Source organism: Ambystoma mexicanum, chromosome 3q (assembly GCF_040938575.1).
Source record: "Ambystoma mexicanum isolate Mex_15411 chromosome 3q, UKY_AmexF1_1, whole genome shotgun sequence".
Taxonomy (NCBI): Eukaryota; Metazoa; Chordata; class Amphibia; order Caudata; family Ambystomatidae; genus Ambystoma; species Ambystoma mexicanum.
Window position 1 is genome coordinate 456,554,457 of NC_090926.1, and position 19,191 is coordinate 456,573,647.

Below are 19,191 nucleotides of genomic sequence, written 5' to 3' on the forward strand. Positions count from 1 at the left end.
GGTGTCGATGTGAAAATGTTCTGCTGCGCGAGCAAGAACTTCATTAAGGAGGGGTTGGTTATCAACTGGCGAGTCGGTAACTGGGGCTTCGCTCTCTACCGGGGAATCTACTCTGTAAATTTCCTCATCTTCTACCTCCTCCAGGTCCTCATCCTCCGCATAGTATTCAGACCCGGTTCGTTCCTCCATAATTGAAAACTCCTGGTCCCCTTCAGGGAAAGGTTGTCCTTGGTAACTGGGGTGTGGAGTAGAGTATGGAGTAGAGTAAGGCTGCACCTCGAAGGGGTCAGGTCTTTCGACCCGGGCCTTTTTACTTAGGGGGATAGGATCAGAGGAGCCTGAGGGTGTGGCCCCTTGAGGGTCATACGAAAGGAAATGTTCTGGGTTTTTGTCATAAAAATCCGCTAAGGAAGACATTCTTGACATGACCCTGTCTATGTCCTCACTGGACCATTCTTTGGAACAGGGTATGACTTTAGTAGGCAACTTAGAGGACTTATCAAGGGTACCCTTGCTGTATGTTGCTGTCCCAGTAGATTTATGTTTATCTGTCTGCTTGGGGTGGAAGGATGGTCTTACAGAAGTGGAAGGCTGAGCTTTCCGCTGTTTCCCTCCCTACCCGTGCGTGGAAAAATGTTTTCCCTGCCCCTTAGAGGTCCCAGAGACCTTCGACGCCTGGCGCCGAGGGTCTGGAGAGGTATTTTGTTTCGAGCGTGGGGCCTCGCTGGTGTTAACTGCGCTCACGGTCTCTTGGAGCGCGGCCTGGGGGTGGAAGTCGTCTTCGTCTTCCGACGATGGAACTTCCGTTAATCTAGGGAGCGAGGCACTCTTGGCAAGAGTGGATGATTGCCTTGCGTCATGAGGCGATCTCGATCGAGAGCGCCCAGAGGACACCGAGTCGGACCGTTCTATCCGTGCCTCTTTCCGAGAAGTCGACGTCGTCGAGGTTCGGTTGGACTTAGTGTGCTTAGTGTGTGTAGGTGTAGCGCTTGCGTCGCCGGGGGTCTTCCCCATAGCCGCCCTGCCGGACAACCTTCCGAGGTCGGGGACCTGCGCTCGGCAGTCTTTCGACGCCGTAATGCCCTCGCCGTCCGAAAGTACGGCGTCGCTGCCATCGCTGAAGGCGCCCTCCGCTGCCATGGCTGCCTGCCTGGCGTGGTGGGCCCAACGCTTTGTCGAACGGTCCTTAAGTGTTTTAGGTTTAAACCTACTACACGCTCTGCAGTTCGCTTCGGGGTGGTCCCTCGGCAAGCAGAGATTGCACGTGGCGTGCCTGTCGACCCAAGGGTATTTGCGATTGCACTTGGGGCAGAATTGGAAAGGGGTACCCTCCATACGCACCTTGAGGCAGCGGGCTGATAAGTGTAGGAAATATATAAGGTGTACCTATATACCAAGAGTGAAGAGTATGTACCACCCCCCACTCTCCCTACTTGCAGGGCCGAGGCCAGCGGCCTACTAGGCCCGGGCCGAGGCCAGCGGCCTTCCTAGGCCCAGATCCGTCGTGCAGCAGCCGACGGTCGATGTCTTCTCCAGCCGTCGTCGAGATCGATGGTCGACGTTGGGGTGGGGAAGGATGTCAATAAATAAGTTTAAATTGCAATATAATAGCAAAAGTATGGCTAAGGCCAGGGGACTCCGCAAGATGCTTCCGACCAGTATGGCGGAAAAAAACAATCTGAGGATCCCAGACGCGTGAGGGATCTTGGGTACAGTGGACGTCACACTAGGGATAGTATTACTGGCACGCCTGTGTCGACGCCCATTTTCGAGTTTCGAAAAACAAACTGTAATACTCCGCAGCTTCCACTAGATGTCGGCCTATGCACAGCATGTGATCTAAGCAGATTCCACAAGCCTCAGAAATATATATATATATATATATATATATATATATATATGTATATATAGTTGCCTCGTACCACAGTATAAGGCTTTCGGAGAGCACTCCAGAAAACGAACCCACGTGGTGATTCCACATTGGACCCAGAGTAGCAAAGAGACCAGCAGTCCTTCAAACGTTAAAAATATTCTTTTAATGAAATGCCATGGACAAAAGAGAAAGTGCGCGGACAACGACGCAATTTGCGGCAAAGCTAACCGCTTGATCACGTTGTATATATATATATACACACACACGCATGCACAAAATGTGTTTGTATAGATATGTATAATAGGGCAACAATAAAATCTGTTTGTATTGGCTTTTTCTAAAACTCTATTGCAATAGGATTTTCTATATATTTAAAGATATTTGTATTTATATATATTTTTGTTGCTTATACTCGAGGGGGTGTGCTCCCTGATGAGTGCAAGAAGCACAAAATGCTTGAAGAACACCAGGACTGTAGGAAGCTGGATGTGCTGGGATCCAGAGTGTGCCACTCACCCCCGTTCGTGTGCAAGAAATATTTGGGCGCTCTGGACTCCAGAGGGGTGTGCCAGGGCGAAACATGCCCTACTGAGGAGCGACACACTATTGATTGCTACCTACTGTGGGTCTTACATTATGTAACAGGGGGAAGTGTTGGTTCATGGCCGCCTTCATGGACTACAGCTACCAAAATTCCTTGAAGCTACAAACCTGGATTAACCAGAATCACCCGATTTGACTGCCTCGCTGATGAGTGCAAGAGGCACAAACACGTTTTGCAGAGAACACAATCTGTACTGTAAAAGGTCGAGGGCCTGATGTACAAAAATATTTAAACACAGGAACGTCCCATTGAAAACATTTTTGAGTGCAAAACAACGTTTTAGAAGACTGAGCGGTTTTGTCTAGTGCATGCTAACCAACATGGGTTTCAGATGAAGAAGACATACCTTAATTTGCATGTGCGTATTTCCGTGCAAATGCAGAACTGTGTGTGTTGTCTCAATGCATGTTGTTAAGAACGTGCACCGAGGAAAGCAGGCACCAAAGAGCGATGCCAAATATATGCTAGGCAGCTAGTGCACAGGCAGTGTGTGTGTAAGCAAAGCCTGTCCCATTGAAGTAATGTTGGCTTTATATGTGTAGCATGTGTAATAGTGCCATTTGTGGTACGTTCACGGTGGCGCAGTCATTTAGGAGTGAGGAATTCCGAACGCTATCCTCTAATAGCAAGCGCAGAATTCCTAGCTGCCCCCAGCCTGGACACCATGATTGTTTCCTCTGTGCGCAATGCTGCCAACTCCACACTGTGCCAGCACTCTCCTAATGCCCATGCAGGGCCCATCTTTGCTCCCACCCCATGCACCCATCTGAGCAGATCTCAGAGGCAGTTAGGCAAACCCTTGCATCATGCTTTCTTGTTAATTCAGCAATTCGTAACTCACCCTCTTTTTGTGGCCCTACTCGCCATGCCTCGCTCTCAAAGCGCTCTTCAGGTAATCTCTCATTTCCTCATCAGGGCCGGCCTTAGTGGTGGCAGAGCCCCGGGCAGTGAAACAAAAATGTGTCCCCCCGACCCATGCTCCCCAGGTCAGTTCCAGGAACGGTGCAATTTTTTATGTTTAACTCCCTGCTACAGCACGGGAAAGGGGAGTTAATCAGTGGAATAGGGTGCCGATGCTAATGCATCAGTTCCCTATTCTAATGAAAACAACCCTGCTCCCGCGCCAGAGCAGGGAGGTAATCACTTCAATAGGGCGCCTATGCAAAAGCATCAGCGCCATATTGTTATTAAATGTACCCCCACACCGTGCTGGAAATCCCAGCACCAGCACAAAAGCGGGGTGCATTGAATTTCAATAGAGTGCATACCGTGCCTTCTCCCACCATGGCAGCTCAGAGAAGACCTTGAAAGACTCCCCCAAGCTGGCGTGGCAGAGGGCCAATAGTGCCCTGGGCTGTAGCCTGAGAATCCCTGCCCTATGACTGGCCCTGTTGCTCATGTTAGGTGTCCTCTCTTGCCCACCATGCCCCACATTGCTGGCCTACCAAGCACTGCAGTAGCCATCTGTGCAATCGCAGGTTCTTTGGTACGTCCACCCCATTTCCTTCTCTACGGAGCCTGAAAATGCCCCACAGAGGCACCACGCACACCTTGGGCCTCCGCAGCTATGTATGCTCTTTCCTTTCTATCGGTCTGCTCCAACACTGTGTGCAAGCATTAGCAGTCTTAGGGAAAGAGGGGCTCAATGCCAGTCATTATGTGCCCTTAGCCGTACTTAATGCCCTATGCTTGGGGCCATTAAGTCGGTCTATGCAGGCACCTAATGGCCGGCATTACTCCCCTTTGGACTGCCAATCATTGATGTAAAGACTGCCAGTATTACTGTTATAAATGCAATCGAGTGTGCTCTACCATAATGGAGGCTGACTTTTACTCAACAAAACCTATAATGAATTAAAATAGTAGTATTCTGCCATTCACACGGTCCAAGCGAGTACTTCTGCTTTGTAAATAGAGGGGATATTATCGTTCCAGACAATTTTCACACCACACGTTGCTCATCTGCTAGAATACCACTGATATATAACACCTGCCTAATGCATTTGATATTTGAACCTAAACATCAGGCATGATTGCCTGCATCGCTGGGCCTGGAACAGACTCTTGCTGAAAGAGATGGAGAAAAAAAGAGTAACAGGAATCACAAACGTATGAGACTGCCCCACACTAGAGCGGTAAAGCTGGGCTCCGTATAGAGTCTAAGTGGAAGGAGTAGTCGTGGATTAGCAGAGTGGAGAGGCCAGGCGGTCTCTTTCTGCCATCTAATGCTACGTGCCAAGGTTTCAATTCACTGTTATCGATTGAGATTTCCTGGCCCCGTATATAATGCTTCTGAAATCTTTTTTTCTAATGAAGGTGCAAATTTTAAAAAAGGTTGATTAAAAACTATACTGTGACCAGGAGGAGCTCAAGGGGAATTCTCTGTGACAGATTTGCTGGCCAGTCATCGGTTTTCAGCTCTTAACTAGCAAAGGCTGCCCAGGAATGCAGGCGTGAATTATACCCCTACATGATGTGAAGCGGTTCATGTGGCTGTGAAGCTGTGCATTAGAAAACCCAGGAGCACGCAGGGTTCGTTTTTAATAACCTAATGTACCGAGACAAGCAACATTCATAGATCCAATCACGTGCACAATGCTTAGAATATTCAAGCCTTTGTTTGTAGCGGCCACTCCTTGCTCGCCAGCATTTCCATAAACGCATCTGAGCTGGAATATGCTAATATCCGCACATGCAGGGGATGAGTCAAACAGGAAATTTGCAAAAGGGATAATCATTTTAATATGATCCTCTTAGAGATTTTTCATGGATTATTCGTAATACCCACACTCCTTGACATCAGATGTTATCTCTGCTGTCTGGGGCAATCAGCGCGTTGCCTAATATTAGTATTTTGTTATTGAAAGTGTACGCAAATGGAAAACCAGAGAATTTGCTGTCTGCCGGCTGTACAGGAAAGTGTGACATTGGACATTGCAGTAAATCGCTGAGGCGCAGCCATATTCTGTCGCGCGCCATCTGCCGCTCAATGCAGAGAAGGAGGGAAATCTTTATGGTGCCACATTTTATGGATTCACAATTCTGACCTTAAAACAAGTCTGAAACAGAATGATTAAGTTTACTTGCAACAAAATTGCCTATAAGGATATTTATAATTGGATACATTGAAACAATTAGTCACAGTGTAATTGAAATGGCCAAACTACTGGAAAGAGCTCCCCAAGTGCACATCTGCATGGCCGAGTGCTTTCCTATGGTTTTGTTGCACCTAGGCACATAGCAGAGATGGATCACAGAATGTAAGCTTTTGTGCACTGAATATGATATCCTAGGATCCGCCCGGGTTTCCTCACTGCCCGCTCCGCCATGGAGGTATTCAGGGCACGGTCGGCCATATGCTTGCGAGCAATGATGGCTGGCATGGCGAAAATGGAATCTGACATTCTCCTACAGATTTACACGGATCATGCCTGGGTTTTGGAGGTGCAAGAAAACCATGACCAGTCAGGGTGCCCTACTTGATTCTGAGGGTAATGCATTGCCTCTCCCCACAGGGGTGAGAAGATCCCTGCATAAGCGCAGCAGCCCCACTGGGAAACTGAGCCGGTCTGAGAGCTTCACTTTCTGGTGGGGACACGAATGGTCAGGCACAGAGGATACCCGAGTAAGGTTTGTGCTGATTTTCTCAGCGTACCCCTCTTTCAGAATGAGACTGAAAATAGGTTCCATGTGATTTAAATTGGTCAACAACAATACCAGCTAGTTAGGCGTGGAAATCCGGTACATCAATAAGGTTGCACAAATACGCACACAGTATGTTGCCTCTATTCCAATGGCCCTTTGGATACATTGGGCGGTGGGAGTTCTACTAGTTATCTCAGTGCGCCGCACAAGACTGCATATGACCCGCCAAAATGGAAGCAACAACACAAGGATCCCCCATGATTCACCAGCCCCCACACGCCCCTAACCAAAAGGAAACCTGGTCGTTCCTCACCTGTTGTAGCGCTGGACACTGTCGGCCACTGCTGCTCAAGGCCCCCGGGAACGCCGCGCAGGACTGCAGATTCTTCCATGTGCACAGAGCTGCATAAGAAACAGATATTAGGTGGCAGCTTTTGCTTAGAGACATTCAGTATTAGCAACTCTGTTTTTCATTGGACATTCGGAGTTACATAAATTTCCATAGGGTGAACCATGCCCTGTACTCCTCCTACACCAAATGGACATTATTTGTTGCAGCGGATGGCATATACAGTACTCGCTCTGACGCTGTACACACCTCACAGCCCCCTGCAGTCCTTACTGCAAAGGGTTGCTGCGTCCACAGAGCAGGCGGCAGGCTGATCCACATATCCAATTCTGACTGGGCCACCGTTTAGTGCAGCCAGTCGCCAATGGGCTGCGTGCGGAGGGGGCAGGGGGAGGTGGGTGCACTTACTTTTATTTACTCAGACCACCTCATACAGTGATTTTTTTCTTCGTCCTTATAATTTTGCTCACCATATCACTGTTTGTTTGTGAACAGCGGTTCATAAGAGGCAACACCTACATGCAGATTAAGGACGTTGGCCTGGTGGTGTGCAGTTATCACAACCTCACCCACTGACTGATGTGTATCGACTGACCCACTACGTTAGGGGAGGCCTGCAACTTCAATGTACATCTTGCCATAGTTACGTGTAATGCTGAACAACTGCCTGCACGGATGATGTTCCCAAGGTTTTGTGACGATATGTTTCATATACTGAGTGCACAACCTTAAGCTGACCTGGGGAACTGAGGGAATTCCATGCTGGGCAGGACCTGCTGGTGCCTGCATGCAAGGTGTATGCATAGTCTCAATGCCGGCTATTCATCCTCATAAGATGCCAAATCAATGTGCCAGCCAAATATCGGTGAAGGATATCGAGCATCAGCCTGGCATAGAGAATGCAAAAGAGCTGGTGCTCTCTTACCCCGTTATACCGGTTTGAAGAGCGCTAGCAGACTCAAAGCGGGCGCCATTCAATAGGAGCCAGCCACATTTGTAGGGGAAGTTAGGCTGCAAAATGGAGTCCAAGACAGCCTACAGAAACACATGTAATGTGGGAGCGGAAAATGCCAACCCATGGAGTTTCTAAATGTCACACCGGAAATGGCCACACCTCTAATCATCGCGGAATGCATCTGACCAACAGCAGATGATGGTCTGCGCACAATCAAAATACAAAAAAAAGAGGTAAAGAAGTAGGAGCCTCCGCGGTGTAGAATGAGTCTGCATTCATAACTGAAGTGGATGGTGTATGGGTCTGAGGAGGTTCCAGTAGCAACCGCTCCAGGCTGAGAAGCATTTACGTAGCGTAACATTCGGCTCACGCTCTGGAGTCCTTTGAAGAACCCTTGCTCCCTGGGCATAGGGAAACAGGTTAAGCCACACTGATGGTGACATGCATCTAAGAGGTGAAGATTTGGCCTAGACACGGTGATCAGACCGCTCCTTTTGGACGTAGTCCGCATGCTTCCCATATGGCCTTTCCGCCTCTTCTAATTCTGCTCATGAGCAAATCATAAGGGCATGAACTTAATGGGCGCATCTTCACGAGTGTACACATAATTAAAGCATGGCGGGTTCTTGGTGCCCAAAGTAACCTGCAAAGGGGACCCCCATTCAGAGAAACACAGCAGGGAGGCCCCGCCTCTAGTACTATCCTTCTATTGGTCTGGCTATTGGCCTATGCGATTCCCTCGCCCTACCTTCATTTGGGTAATGAAGACAGAAATGCAGAGGGCCTCAGTTTCTTCAGGACACACAGAAGGTCATTTTCCAAATCCCCAACCAGGCGTAAAAGATCGGGTTGAGCACCTATTTGATCACACTGGGGTGTGTTCCATTTTTTGGCAGGCGGAGCTAGTGCACGGACTGAAACTACAGTTTCCCCCGGCCCCATGCACTCCGACTGTGCAAAAATCGTGGACGGAAGCCAGCATTTGATCTTAATGCATGAGATACCCATGCAATCTGTCAGCTTTGAGCACCTGGTGAAAGCTGGCAAACTCCATAGCAATGTATGAATGACCTCCCACTATGAGGCCATGGCGTGGGGCATTTACACTTCTCTGGCCTCTAAAGTGCAAGAAATGTACCAGGCTCTCCATAGATTGTTTGCACTTCCTAGGGCAAACCACATCAATTGCATGGCAGGGGCTGTGGGGTATGCAAAGGCGCAGCTTGCCTGTCTCCTCTGAGCAATGTACACTTTTACTATTGCCCCCTCCTTCCCACTGAGTCACAGAAGGTGTGTAGGTCAAAAGTCACACTACACTGTAACAATATTTGCCTGTTTTGTGTACTCTGATCAATCCATGTAGGAAGGTATCTGTGTCAGCAATCACCCAACCTCTATTCAGTCTACACCTTTTTAGATCTCTAACATTTTGTCCAGAGAACTTGCAATTCCAACCCTGCACCATTTCCCTGGGTATTTTCCGCATATGCCCACGGGCCCAATTACAGATTCTGAATGCCAGACTTTAGTGTGGTGCAGACAGCGAGCGTCTGGCCATGCCCACTGCACTGAATTCAGTGTTGAGTGCAGTGTGACCCTGTGTAAAGTATTACCTGTGTGGGTTGCTGGTGCTCTGCAAATGTTCGACTGCAAAGCATGTGACTATGCAGCAGAGTGCCTGCACTCTGCAACCTGACAGAGCAGGGGCCTGTCGAGCTGCTCTCTGAGGATACCCTGGGAGCTTGCAGACTTCCCGGTTGGTCGTGACCCGGTCGGTGGGGAATAGGGACCTCTCCCAACCTGTGGTAGGTAACCTACCAGGGTGTATACCAGTGCGAATCCTATTGCAAAGGCAGAGGGAGGGAGTTAGGTGGGGCTTAGTCTCTTCCCCCCTGGATTGTGCATAGTATATGACTGTTGGTAACACTGTCTCTTCTACAATGTCTGTCAGCCTCTCTTCTGGCCAGGTTTCTCTTTTGTCTTTTTCAGAACCACAACTAAGAAAATCCAGACAGGGAATGAAATAGAGACCAGGTATGGAATGGAATGGGAGTTTTCCTGACAAAAATAGATGAAACGCCCATCACCTGACCCACCTACCCCTGACAAGCCTCGGGAGAATGGGGGAGCAACAGAAAATGAACTGAAAGTGACAGGGGGCTGAAGGGGAGCAGGGGAGATACAGAAATCCTCCCCAAAACCAGTTGGGAACAGAACTCGCCAGCACAGGAAGTAAGCCACCAGAAAAGTGAGAGCCATAGCACATGGCTGACAACACACACATGGAAATTGAAAAGAGGGTGACCTAAAAGCCTTGTTAAAGCCATCAAGACAAAGTTCCAACCCTCGGTGGCATAGCCCAGCCTGAGATTGGCAAAGGGGAGCATGTGACCAGGGAGACCAATGGGAGACGGGAGGAGTTCCAGTTTTGGAAGAGGGTAAGATGGGCATTAAAAGCACAGCAAGCAATTAGGGGATTGGACGGTGTGTGGCTGAGATCAGGTGGAGCAGTTATGGTCCTAGAGGCTAGGTGGATGGTAGAGTGGAGTGCTGAGGAGACTGTGGCAGTGTTCTAAGACAGTGCATGTAGTGCATTGTGTATAGAAAAGAGCAGTATCTATTGAGTGTAGAGTGGTGAGAGAGGTATGAAAAGTGAGATATCGAACTAGAGAGAGAGAGAGGGAAGTGTATGGGAGTTTGAGAGGGAAAGAGTGAGTGGGAAGAATAGAGAGGGAGTGTATGGTACAAGGGTGTTAAGAGTGTGCATGGCAATAGTGGGAGTAGTGGTGAGGGCAGAGTGAATCTGGAGGTAGGCTGTTGGGAGAGGCAGGTATAGAGAGTGTGTAAGATCAGGGAACAGAGGAGTCAGGGGTTATTGAGGGAGGTGGGTGCAAAGAGAGAGAGAGAGAGAAAAGGGGGTGGGGAGAGGTGCCATTGGTGTGAGGGTGGTGGAAGTGAGGGGAGGGGAGAGGAGAGCAGAAAGATGCAGAGGGGAAAGGGAGAGAGGGGAAGGATTAGCATTAGCCGGTAGGAAGGTTTACATTGCAATAGAGGGGACTATTTGCCTGGCATCCCCCTCTTTACTTTGCCCAGAAAACATTGTCTGCAGTTATCCAGTCTACATTCACTTTAAGAGATATTCACTTTGTCATAAATGTACTTCTTCGTGGCTTTTCTTCGCCTACATTTTCACATTGAAAAGAGGTCAATGGATGTGGTTAAGGTTATCCTAGGTTTAGGGTTCAGAGCAAGGGGTAGCCATGCAAAATAATATAGGGTAGAAAAGAAGGGGGGCATGCAGGGCTTCTCCTTTGTAATGATGAAGTGAATGCTAGGAAATGTGAAAGACAGGACAAGTAAAGGTATGGAGAAGTTCAAGTATCAAAGTGAGTGTATGGCAAAGTGAATGCAGGTGGAGTAAAGACATGCATCTAAACTGACATGGTCCCATCTGTGGAATTCAGGAGTTAAATGAAATGTGAACCAGGCTGCATAGGGCAACACAAGAATCACCCTCTACATCCTCTCTCTACAGCACACCTGCATTAAGTTCGCCTCCCAGAAGCCCTGGCTCACTGTTTTACCATTATGTAGTCTCATGTTATGGTAACACCTGGACACTAGCACTGCTATTGGTGGTCTGCAGAGTCTCACCCATGTTTTGGCTAGTCCTGTTGGTCCCTGCGCCTTATTGCATGGCTACCTTGCGCAGTATTTGAGAGCATTGCATTTTATTTTCCACCCACTAGACTACTGCTTTTGCTTTAAACAAGAATTACTTTTTGACATAGCAATAAAAGAAGCCAAAAAAGACTTGCCAGGTGAAATAGGGAGCTACATGTAATTAGAGGGCTTTTAGTATAAACAATTATAACAAGGAAGTATGCTGCATTTTGAAAATAGCTGAGCAGCATTTACGATCATGAATGTTGGCAGTTTGCATTTTTAGAACGAATGGTCGCAGGACCAAAAGAAGCCTGTACTGGCGAGTTCAGTTCCTGAAGCTTACCTTACCGTCAGACTATGTAAAATGGGTAATGCATACTGTGAGACGTGTGGATGCAGGTACGCACATAAAAACAGAGCTATGGTCTTCTGAATTTGCCCAGGTGCAAGACTGAAGTTATGGAGCTCTAGTGCAGGTTTCCAGAGGATGGTCAGTAGAATTATCTTATTGTTCTGGCTAAACTTGTTGAAAGCATGAAATAAACTTTTATTTTATTTTAGGGGCAATGGTAAATAGAACATATTTTTCTAAGATCAACAGGTAAACATAAAGGCAAAGATCAAAGACCAGGCAAACCTCACAAATACGTGCTGGTTGCTAAAGTCGGGTTAGTGGCCTTCATTTGGGAGCTTCTGTTTTTTAAGACTAGTTCAGACGGGCCACAATGAATTTGGTGAAAGACCACTTTTATGTTCTCTTTTATAACAGGAACAGATGTTTTTGTTACAAGGCAGGTGATATGGTCTAGTGGTTAAATTCTCATCTGATTTCTGCTTCATTACTTTACTGCATTGTGTGTTCTTGGCAAATGTTATGATGTCATAATGTCTCAGCTTCTATATCTGCTAAGACAAGAAGAACACGATCTGTGGGGTTTAATAACAGCCAGAATGATATAACTGAAAGGCCGGGTTAGGCCTCTGATTGGAAATACATGGATCTAATGGGTAAAGTTAACGAAATATACATGCCAGCCCAAATGTTAACACAGTGAAAGGGCCTGGTGCATTATGAAAATATGTGTTTTGCTGAAAGATGACACAAGGAACAGTGTATTAAGGAAAGTGTGTGTCTGCAGTTGAAACAAAGAGTATGCTGAAAAGTTAAATCAGATTGCAAGTTGAAAAATTGAAATGCACATTGTGAGTGACCAAAATGAACTTTACTTTCAGTTTGCCGCATTAATGAAAATGCTACAGGAAATAAGAAATGAACATGTTGGTTAAAATGGCGTTGAACCATAACAGAAAGATGCAAGACACTTAAGTAAAATGCAGCACTGAGAAAAGAAGGCAATACTTGAAAAATGTATTTCCTTTCAGATGCAACTTGTGAATCTCCTTAAACAAAAGCACATGCTTCTTGTTGTATAAATTCTGAAGTACCCTCCCGCATTGCAGGCCTGCCTGGCTCCTTATCTGAAAGGGAAATCTCTGTGAATCTGAATTTACAGGGCCAGATCAACACAGACCCAGCCTTGGGTGGGTGAAAATGCTTGGAAATACAGAGTATTAGATCAATAGTGTGGTCAACTTAAGATTACAGGACAAAATGGGAGATGCCTGCAAGGCCTCCTGATGTCAGAGACCACCTGGTGCATGATAAGAATCTCCTTAGCCCATCAACCCTTAAGAGAAGAAAGGCTGATAGGTTTATTGCAGGCTGAAACAACAACAAGGCTGCAGAGCTCGGTGGAGCATTTCGAGAGAAATTAAACCTATATGGGGAAATGGGAGTTAAGATTTGCATACATTTTGAAGATTTCCTGTTAGTTTAAATGCACTATCCTAACTGGTGATTTTTTCAGCAACGATAAGTCACACCAATTTCATTCAAGTGCCATTTTTAATCTGATTTCAAGGCAGTGGTATGGATATAATTGTCATTCATGTGACCACCTAAAATGTGTTATTAGCTTCCCCAAAAATGTCCTGAATCTAAAAATTGGCAAGATGATGGCTTGTTAAATTAGGTAGCATTCATAATCATAACTATTATACTTTTTGGGAAAAAGGCAAAGACCATAGCATGCCCATGCTATAAGCGTGCCGAAATAAAAATAACCTCTACTTATCCGTCATGAGGAGGGGAATATTAATATCTATGTATCATGGCATTTATTGGTAAACTACAAAATGTTGCCACGTAGGGCCTTTTTGGGTTAAAAGCTGACAGCAAAAAAATGTTTACGTCTTCACTTTTCTTCAATCACAGAGCTCCCCTAGCTTATCCACAGGAAGGGGTTGGCTCTTGGGAGGAGAAAAAGAGGATAATCATCCAATGAAAAGTTTGCACCAATCAACTGGCACCTCCTTATTGTAATAATCAGAGGTGTGGCGACAACATTAAAAAATTCTTGCTCTATGGAGAGGAAATAAGGACAGCAGGAAGAGACAGGAGAAAAGCTGCCTAAATAACGTCAGAAGACAGAAGCTCAAATCTTTCAAGGACCCTTGCCTAAAATCACCTAAGCCTATTTGACTGTATATTCATTTAATTGACTCCCAAATGGATTGATGCAGTGCGGAGCTTGGAAGAATTTGAAACGTTCACCCTCTTTCCTAACGAGAATAATGTTATAGTTACATAAAGTAATTGGGGTGTCCTGGCCACAAAAATGAAATTTGTGAGTGTAACCATTACCAAACCTTGCCTTTAAAACATAAAGATCATTGTCCCTAAAACGAAATTCACAACTGGTACCCCTTCTCAAAACTTGCATTTAAAGAATAGGTATACCTATCCCAAAACGAACATCCCAATTGTCACCACTCCTTAAACATTGTATTTAAATAAAAAGGTATTTTGCTGCAAAATGAAAATCCCAGTTGTGACCACTCCTTAAACCTTGTATTTAAACAAAGGGGTGCCCTTCACCCCAAACAAAATTGCTAAACTCTCCACTCCCTAGAACTGGCATTTAAACAGAGGGGAACTGCATACCACTCATGCTTGGGTTTTTGGTGCTGGGGGGAGAAGTGCTTTGTAAAAACGAGAACTCATGTATCCAACACTGAACGTGTGATGTGTAACTTTGCATAAAATCAAACCTGTGTTTACTTTCAATCCAAATTTTGGTCACGTAATATGTGCCTGTGCATTATGAAAAAGGTAATTGTGTGTTGAAGCTTTATTTTGTGCCATAAAGAAGGTGGCATGTGTAACAAACAGAACCTCATTGAACCTAAAATATAAATATTTTCTGCCTATCCCCCTGCCTGGTTCTTGGCTCATTGTTAGCACAGGGTGAGGGTCCTACATGGTTCTATATGAGTCATAGATAGGGTGTGTTGAATCCTAAATAAATGGTCTATTTTGGTCTTGTTTAATTGCGGGGGGGGAGAAACTCCCTATGCTGAGCGTGGTCTCCCAATATATCATTATAATACATATTGTTAATGTGCTATTAAATGGCAATGAAGTACTGGGCACTTTCTATATACCTTTTCCAGAGAGTTTACAAAGCATGAGTGCAATATAATCTCCTTTGGGTTTAAGACTTCTTTATTTATTGGAGTGTTTTTGCTGTTGAAAATTAAGACATGAGGGGGGCGCTGTTGAGCAGCCAGCAAGATGGCTGCCTAGCTTTTAGCTCCGTGCCCTACTGCCACAGATCCGTTAACATTAGCGGCCTTCTACTGAATCCTGCGCTTGGAACTGCTGTGTTTTATAAAGGAGATTCGGAGCTACAAATAGACGTGTCCCTGGATAAAACGGAGCACTGCAGCTGAATCTGGACCCTGTCCTTTCTCCCCGGCTGACTGCCTCGCCTGCTGCGGCCTCGCCAAGCGCCGCTGTCGCGGGCCTGGCCCTCCTATACTACTGAGGCTGCGCCTTTCATCCCGGGGCCTGTACCAGCCGGGAAGCGGTGTGCCTGAGCCCCGCCGCTGCACTGGGCTGCCCCTCCTCTCCTGGGAGCCCTTGGGGCTTTGTCCTCCAGCGGCCGGAGCCGCTCGTACTGCAACTGTTGAGGCCTTGCGCTGGGCTGTGGGAGCCGCTGGAGCTCTGACTTCTGCTCCGTGTGTGATCGCGGCCCCCCGCCCTGCGCCCAGCTGTCTCATCTCCTCCTTCCCTGGTGCTGCCGCGCTCAGCGGGCGTGGACGTCTTGGGCCGTGTGGCCACCCTTCATCCACCGGGGCTCCTACCCTCGGCTGCCGGCCTGGGCCACTCCTACTCACGCCGGAGCCTGCACCGGCTGAGCGTGGGGTGCCTGAATCCGGGCTGCCCCTCCTCATCTGGGAGCCCCTGGGGCTATCTCCTCTTGCGGCCGGAGCCGCTCGGACTGCTGTTGGTGTGGCCTTGTGCCGGGCTGCGGGGGCTGCTGGAGCACTGACCTCCGCTGCGCTGGGGTTGCAGCCCCCCGCCCTGTGCCCAGCTTACTCATCTCCTCCTCCCCTGGTGCTGCCCCGCTCGGCGGGCGGGGATGTCTTGGACCGCGGAGCCTGCCGACATCCACCGTGGCCCCTTTCTCGGCTGCCTGCCCGGGCCCCTCCTCCTCATGCTCCGGAGGGTGATCCAGAGGAGACCCAAGACGCTGACCCTAAGCTGCAGGTGAGGAGTTGGGGGGCCGAGTACAATATACCCCGCATCCTCCCCTTCCGGCGATCCGGCCCAGCTGTGCTCCAGGTCCAGTGGACCACTACCACCACCACCCGTTCCCAGCGCAGCCCTCACTGGCCAAGGACCCGCCTGCCTGGTGGTACTTCCATTGATCTGTGTGCAGCTTTGCACCTGGGGATCCTCACGATGCCGGCCTCCCCTCCATTGAACTCCATGTACTGGACACACTTGCCGAACTGTGGGCGTAATCTACCCAATTCTGCGCCTGTGGCACCGTGTCAGCCTCCCCAATACTGAGAAGACAGTGGCGCGCCCCCCATCCTTCTTGCCTGCATCACCTGGAACTCGGGGACTTGCTCCCTTCCCCAACTAGCGGTCCATCCAGTCGTCTGGGGGTCCTGACACCACGGCACCCCCCTTCCTCACCGAACCGGCGATCCTGGCCTGCGCTGACTGCCAATTCCGGTACATGCGAACTGTGATCCTCCTGAGACGTGGTGAGCGGCCTCGGTGAGCCAGAGATATAACCCACATTACATAACGCCCCCTAGGGCCTGTTCTGTACCTGGCCCGGGGCACCTGCTTGGGATTGCCTGAGGGGTACCCACCCTAATGACATAATAGATACTCCGGAACGGACCAACCCTGCAAACTACCTGCCGTCGACCCTCTCTGCACTCGACCTGGCCTCCGGTGGGACGTGGTGCCCCCTTCTCAGCCATTTCGACGTAAACCTTGCCAAAGGCCTCAGAGGACCCTATCCACTTGACCTCACTGGACTCCTGCAACATGTCAAGCAGATCACGCGGTACCTGCAAGGTGGGAGCAATGGATAAATATGCCAAGTCGATTCCCAGACAGGAGCAGAGTGGGTCTGCCTCTTACCAAGAAGACTCTGATCCACCCCTTGACCCCCCTCAGCCCGATCTGACAACACTAATGGAGACCATGGTGAAGAACTTTGCTTCATTCCATGAGAAGCTTGATGACATTAACGCAAGCGTGGCCTCCATGAGAATCAAACTAGACCAACACGGGATTAGACTACTGGAGGCTGAGACCAGAATCGGGCTCAATGAGGACGGGGTGCACTCTCTCCAAAATACGGTCTCAGAGCTGGTGCGAGATATGAAGCAGGTCAAGGCGAAATGCGACGATTTAGAATCAAGATCCCGAAGAAACAACATCCGCATCGTGGGGGTCCCGGAGTCCGCCCTCAAGGGTAAAATGGAACAAGTTGTTGAAGACCTCCTTAGAAACCTCCTGGACAACCCCCAACTGTCACCGCTCTTCACTATTAAGCGTGCTCACCGATCACTGGCCCCCGCCCTAAACCGGCGACTTCCGCAGGCCAATTATTGCTAAGGTCCTCAGCTACAGGGTCAGGGACCACATACTACGCCTGGCCCGCGAGAAGGGAGAACTGAGACTAGAATCTCAAATCATCCAAATGTTCCCGGACTTCCCCGTTAGAAGATGCTCAGAGAAAGGAAAATAGAGTATGCCAGGCTCTTCCTGGCACGCTTGAAATTCACCCATCGTAATAAACTGTACTTTTTCACGGTCCCAGGTGAAGCGGTAAAGTTCATTGAAGCACAGATTCCGCTCTCTGATCCGGAGGATGAACCACTACAAATCTCACGTGAATTCACCAGCTGTGGCCACTCCGTGATCTGCCCCCTCATTTTGGTCAAAGAACTCGAGTTTTCACAAAATTAAAATTAAAATAGCAGTACATATTAATTACACATATCATCACTGTATAAAACAAGAGTAAAGAAGAAAAGATAAATTAAGAAAAAGAAATGCAGTTCAGAGTATCAAATCCTTCAATTTATCGTCTCACTTCAGAAGGTTCAGTTCACGTAAATATTTTATCACTTCCCAGCTGGTCCCAAAAAGATTGGGTGTCCACCCACTATTCCTTTTCCACAAATCTCACAAGCTTTACAACCCTCTTAACGGGGACTTTGCTGCAGACACAAAACACACAGAGTAAAATGATCTGGCAATGATTTTGTAATGAGTGATGATCATGAAAAATAAATGACATACCTGAATCTCTGGCGGGGGACGAAGGCGGCCTCCAGCCATGTGGAGGCTCGGAGCGGGGATGGCCCCACTTCGAGCCTCCTCATTGGCTGAGGGACTGCCACGCTCCCAGCTGGGGACAAAGGCATGAATCCAGGGAGTCCCAGTCAGGTAATGCCCCGGTTAGGGCCAATCAGAAGGTCCTTTCATTCTGATTGTCCCTCGCCGGGTACTAATGTTGTATACAACACAGGAGGACAGTGGTGTAGCTCCCCAAAGTAATGGGGTGGTGGAACGTGTTAATCGCTGCCTGATGGATGTGGTGCAAATAGCGAGTCCAATTGATGTGGACAAGAAGGAGGCGATCCATGAAAGAGTGAGTTGATTGCACCAATCTCCACACAAGGTCATGGGAGTCTGGGATTGATGGTTGCTGGGAGATGAGGCTGAGGTTTGCCATGCAGGGGCTTTTTTTGATGTATACAATGTGGAACCTTCAACGGTGGTCAAAGTGCATGTGAGACATCGCTCAAATATGTGTACCAAGAGGAGGTGTGGGTTTTTGTCATTGCTTGAGATCATATGACTCCCTCATTCCAAGTCCTTCCTAGAAGGGTGTCAAATGCAGAGTCCTGACCCTATAGGGTATTCTATGTCCACAAAATAACAAAAAGCTGTGCTCCCATATAAAAATAAAAGTTCCCTTCCTCGGCTCCTGTGCTAGCGGGCTCAATCCAACCAAAACACATGGTCCAGTATAATGCAATTTCCTACACTGCAGGCCTCTTGTTGCCCACACCTCTGAGTAGAATCCATCAGACCACCCATTAGCCAAAACCTGCATTAGCGTCACGTAAAGTAGGGCTGCAAGGGTTCCCCATATACAGGAACTGTCCTGTTCAGCCTCAGGTTCCCCTATACCTGCACCCCCTATCCCACAATATATAAAACTTATTGTATTATAAGGTTTTATTTGCAGATGTTTATGCTACCGTCAAGAACTTATTTTTGAAGTCCCACGTCTAAGTGCTTGCATCTTACTTTCATCAATAGACTACATGTACTCACACAATATTTTCTTCTATTGATTTTATCCTAACTGATTTGAAAAAGAACAAGCATTGGCACTGCCAACAGTTTGGGCTTTTGTATCAGCAAAGTCACTTGTGGTGTGAGTACCTGAGCATCTAACAGCAATGCTTGGCAAATGCCGAATACTTGTACACAAGCCAAGACTGCTGGCTTTTCCAATGTTTGTTTTGACCAGGACTTCAGTGAAGGACACACATAGTGCTCATAAATCGAGTGGCTGAGCACGAACCTGGTTACAACATTTTGATTACACCAATAGAGCATTGGCAGCCGCGACATCTATTTCTCAGCTGTGTGCATACAATCTGTCGGAATTGGCGTAGGCTGGTGTAGGCGAGCATGTTTTGCAGCATTT

At 47.9% G+C, this 19,191-nt stretch overlaps 1 protein-coding gene across 11 annotated transcripts in view; it reads right to left on the minus strand.

Annotated features, from left to right (window-relative positions):
- The window catches only part of LOC138582670 (protocadherin alpha-C2-like), a 935,357-nt gene that overhangs the window by 201,138 nt on the left and 715,028 nt on the right, over positions 1-19,191 (minus strand). For all 11 annotated transcript variants that reach the window (XM_069654204.1, XM_069654203.1, XM_069654202.1 and 8 more), the window contains exon 3: positions 6,436-6,524. In XM_069654204.1, coding sequence (XP_069510305.1) covers positions 6,436-6,524 — 89 coding nt within the window. The remainder of the gene's footprint in view (positions 1-6,435; positions 6,525-19,191) is intronic.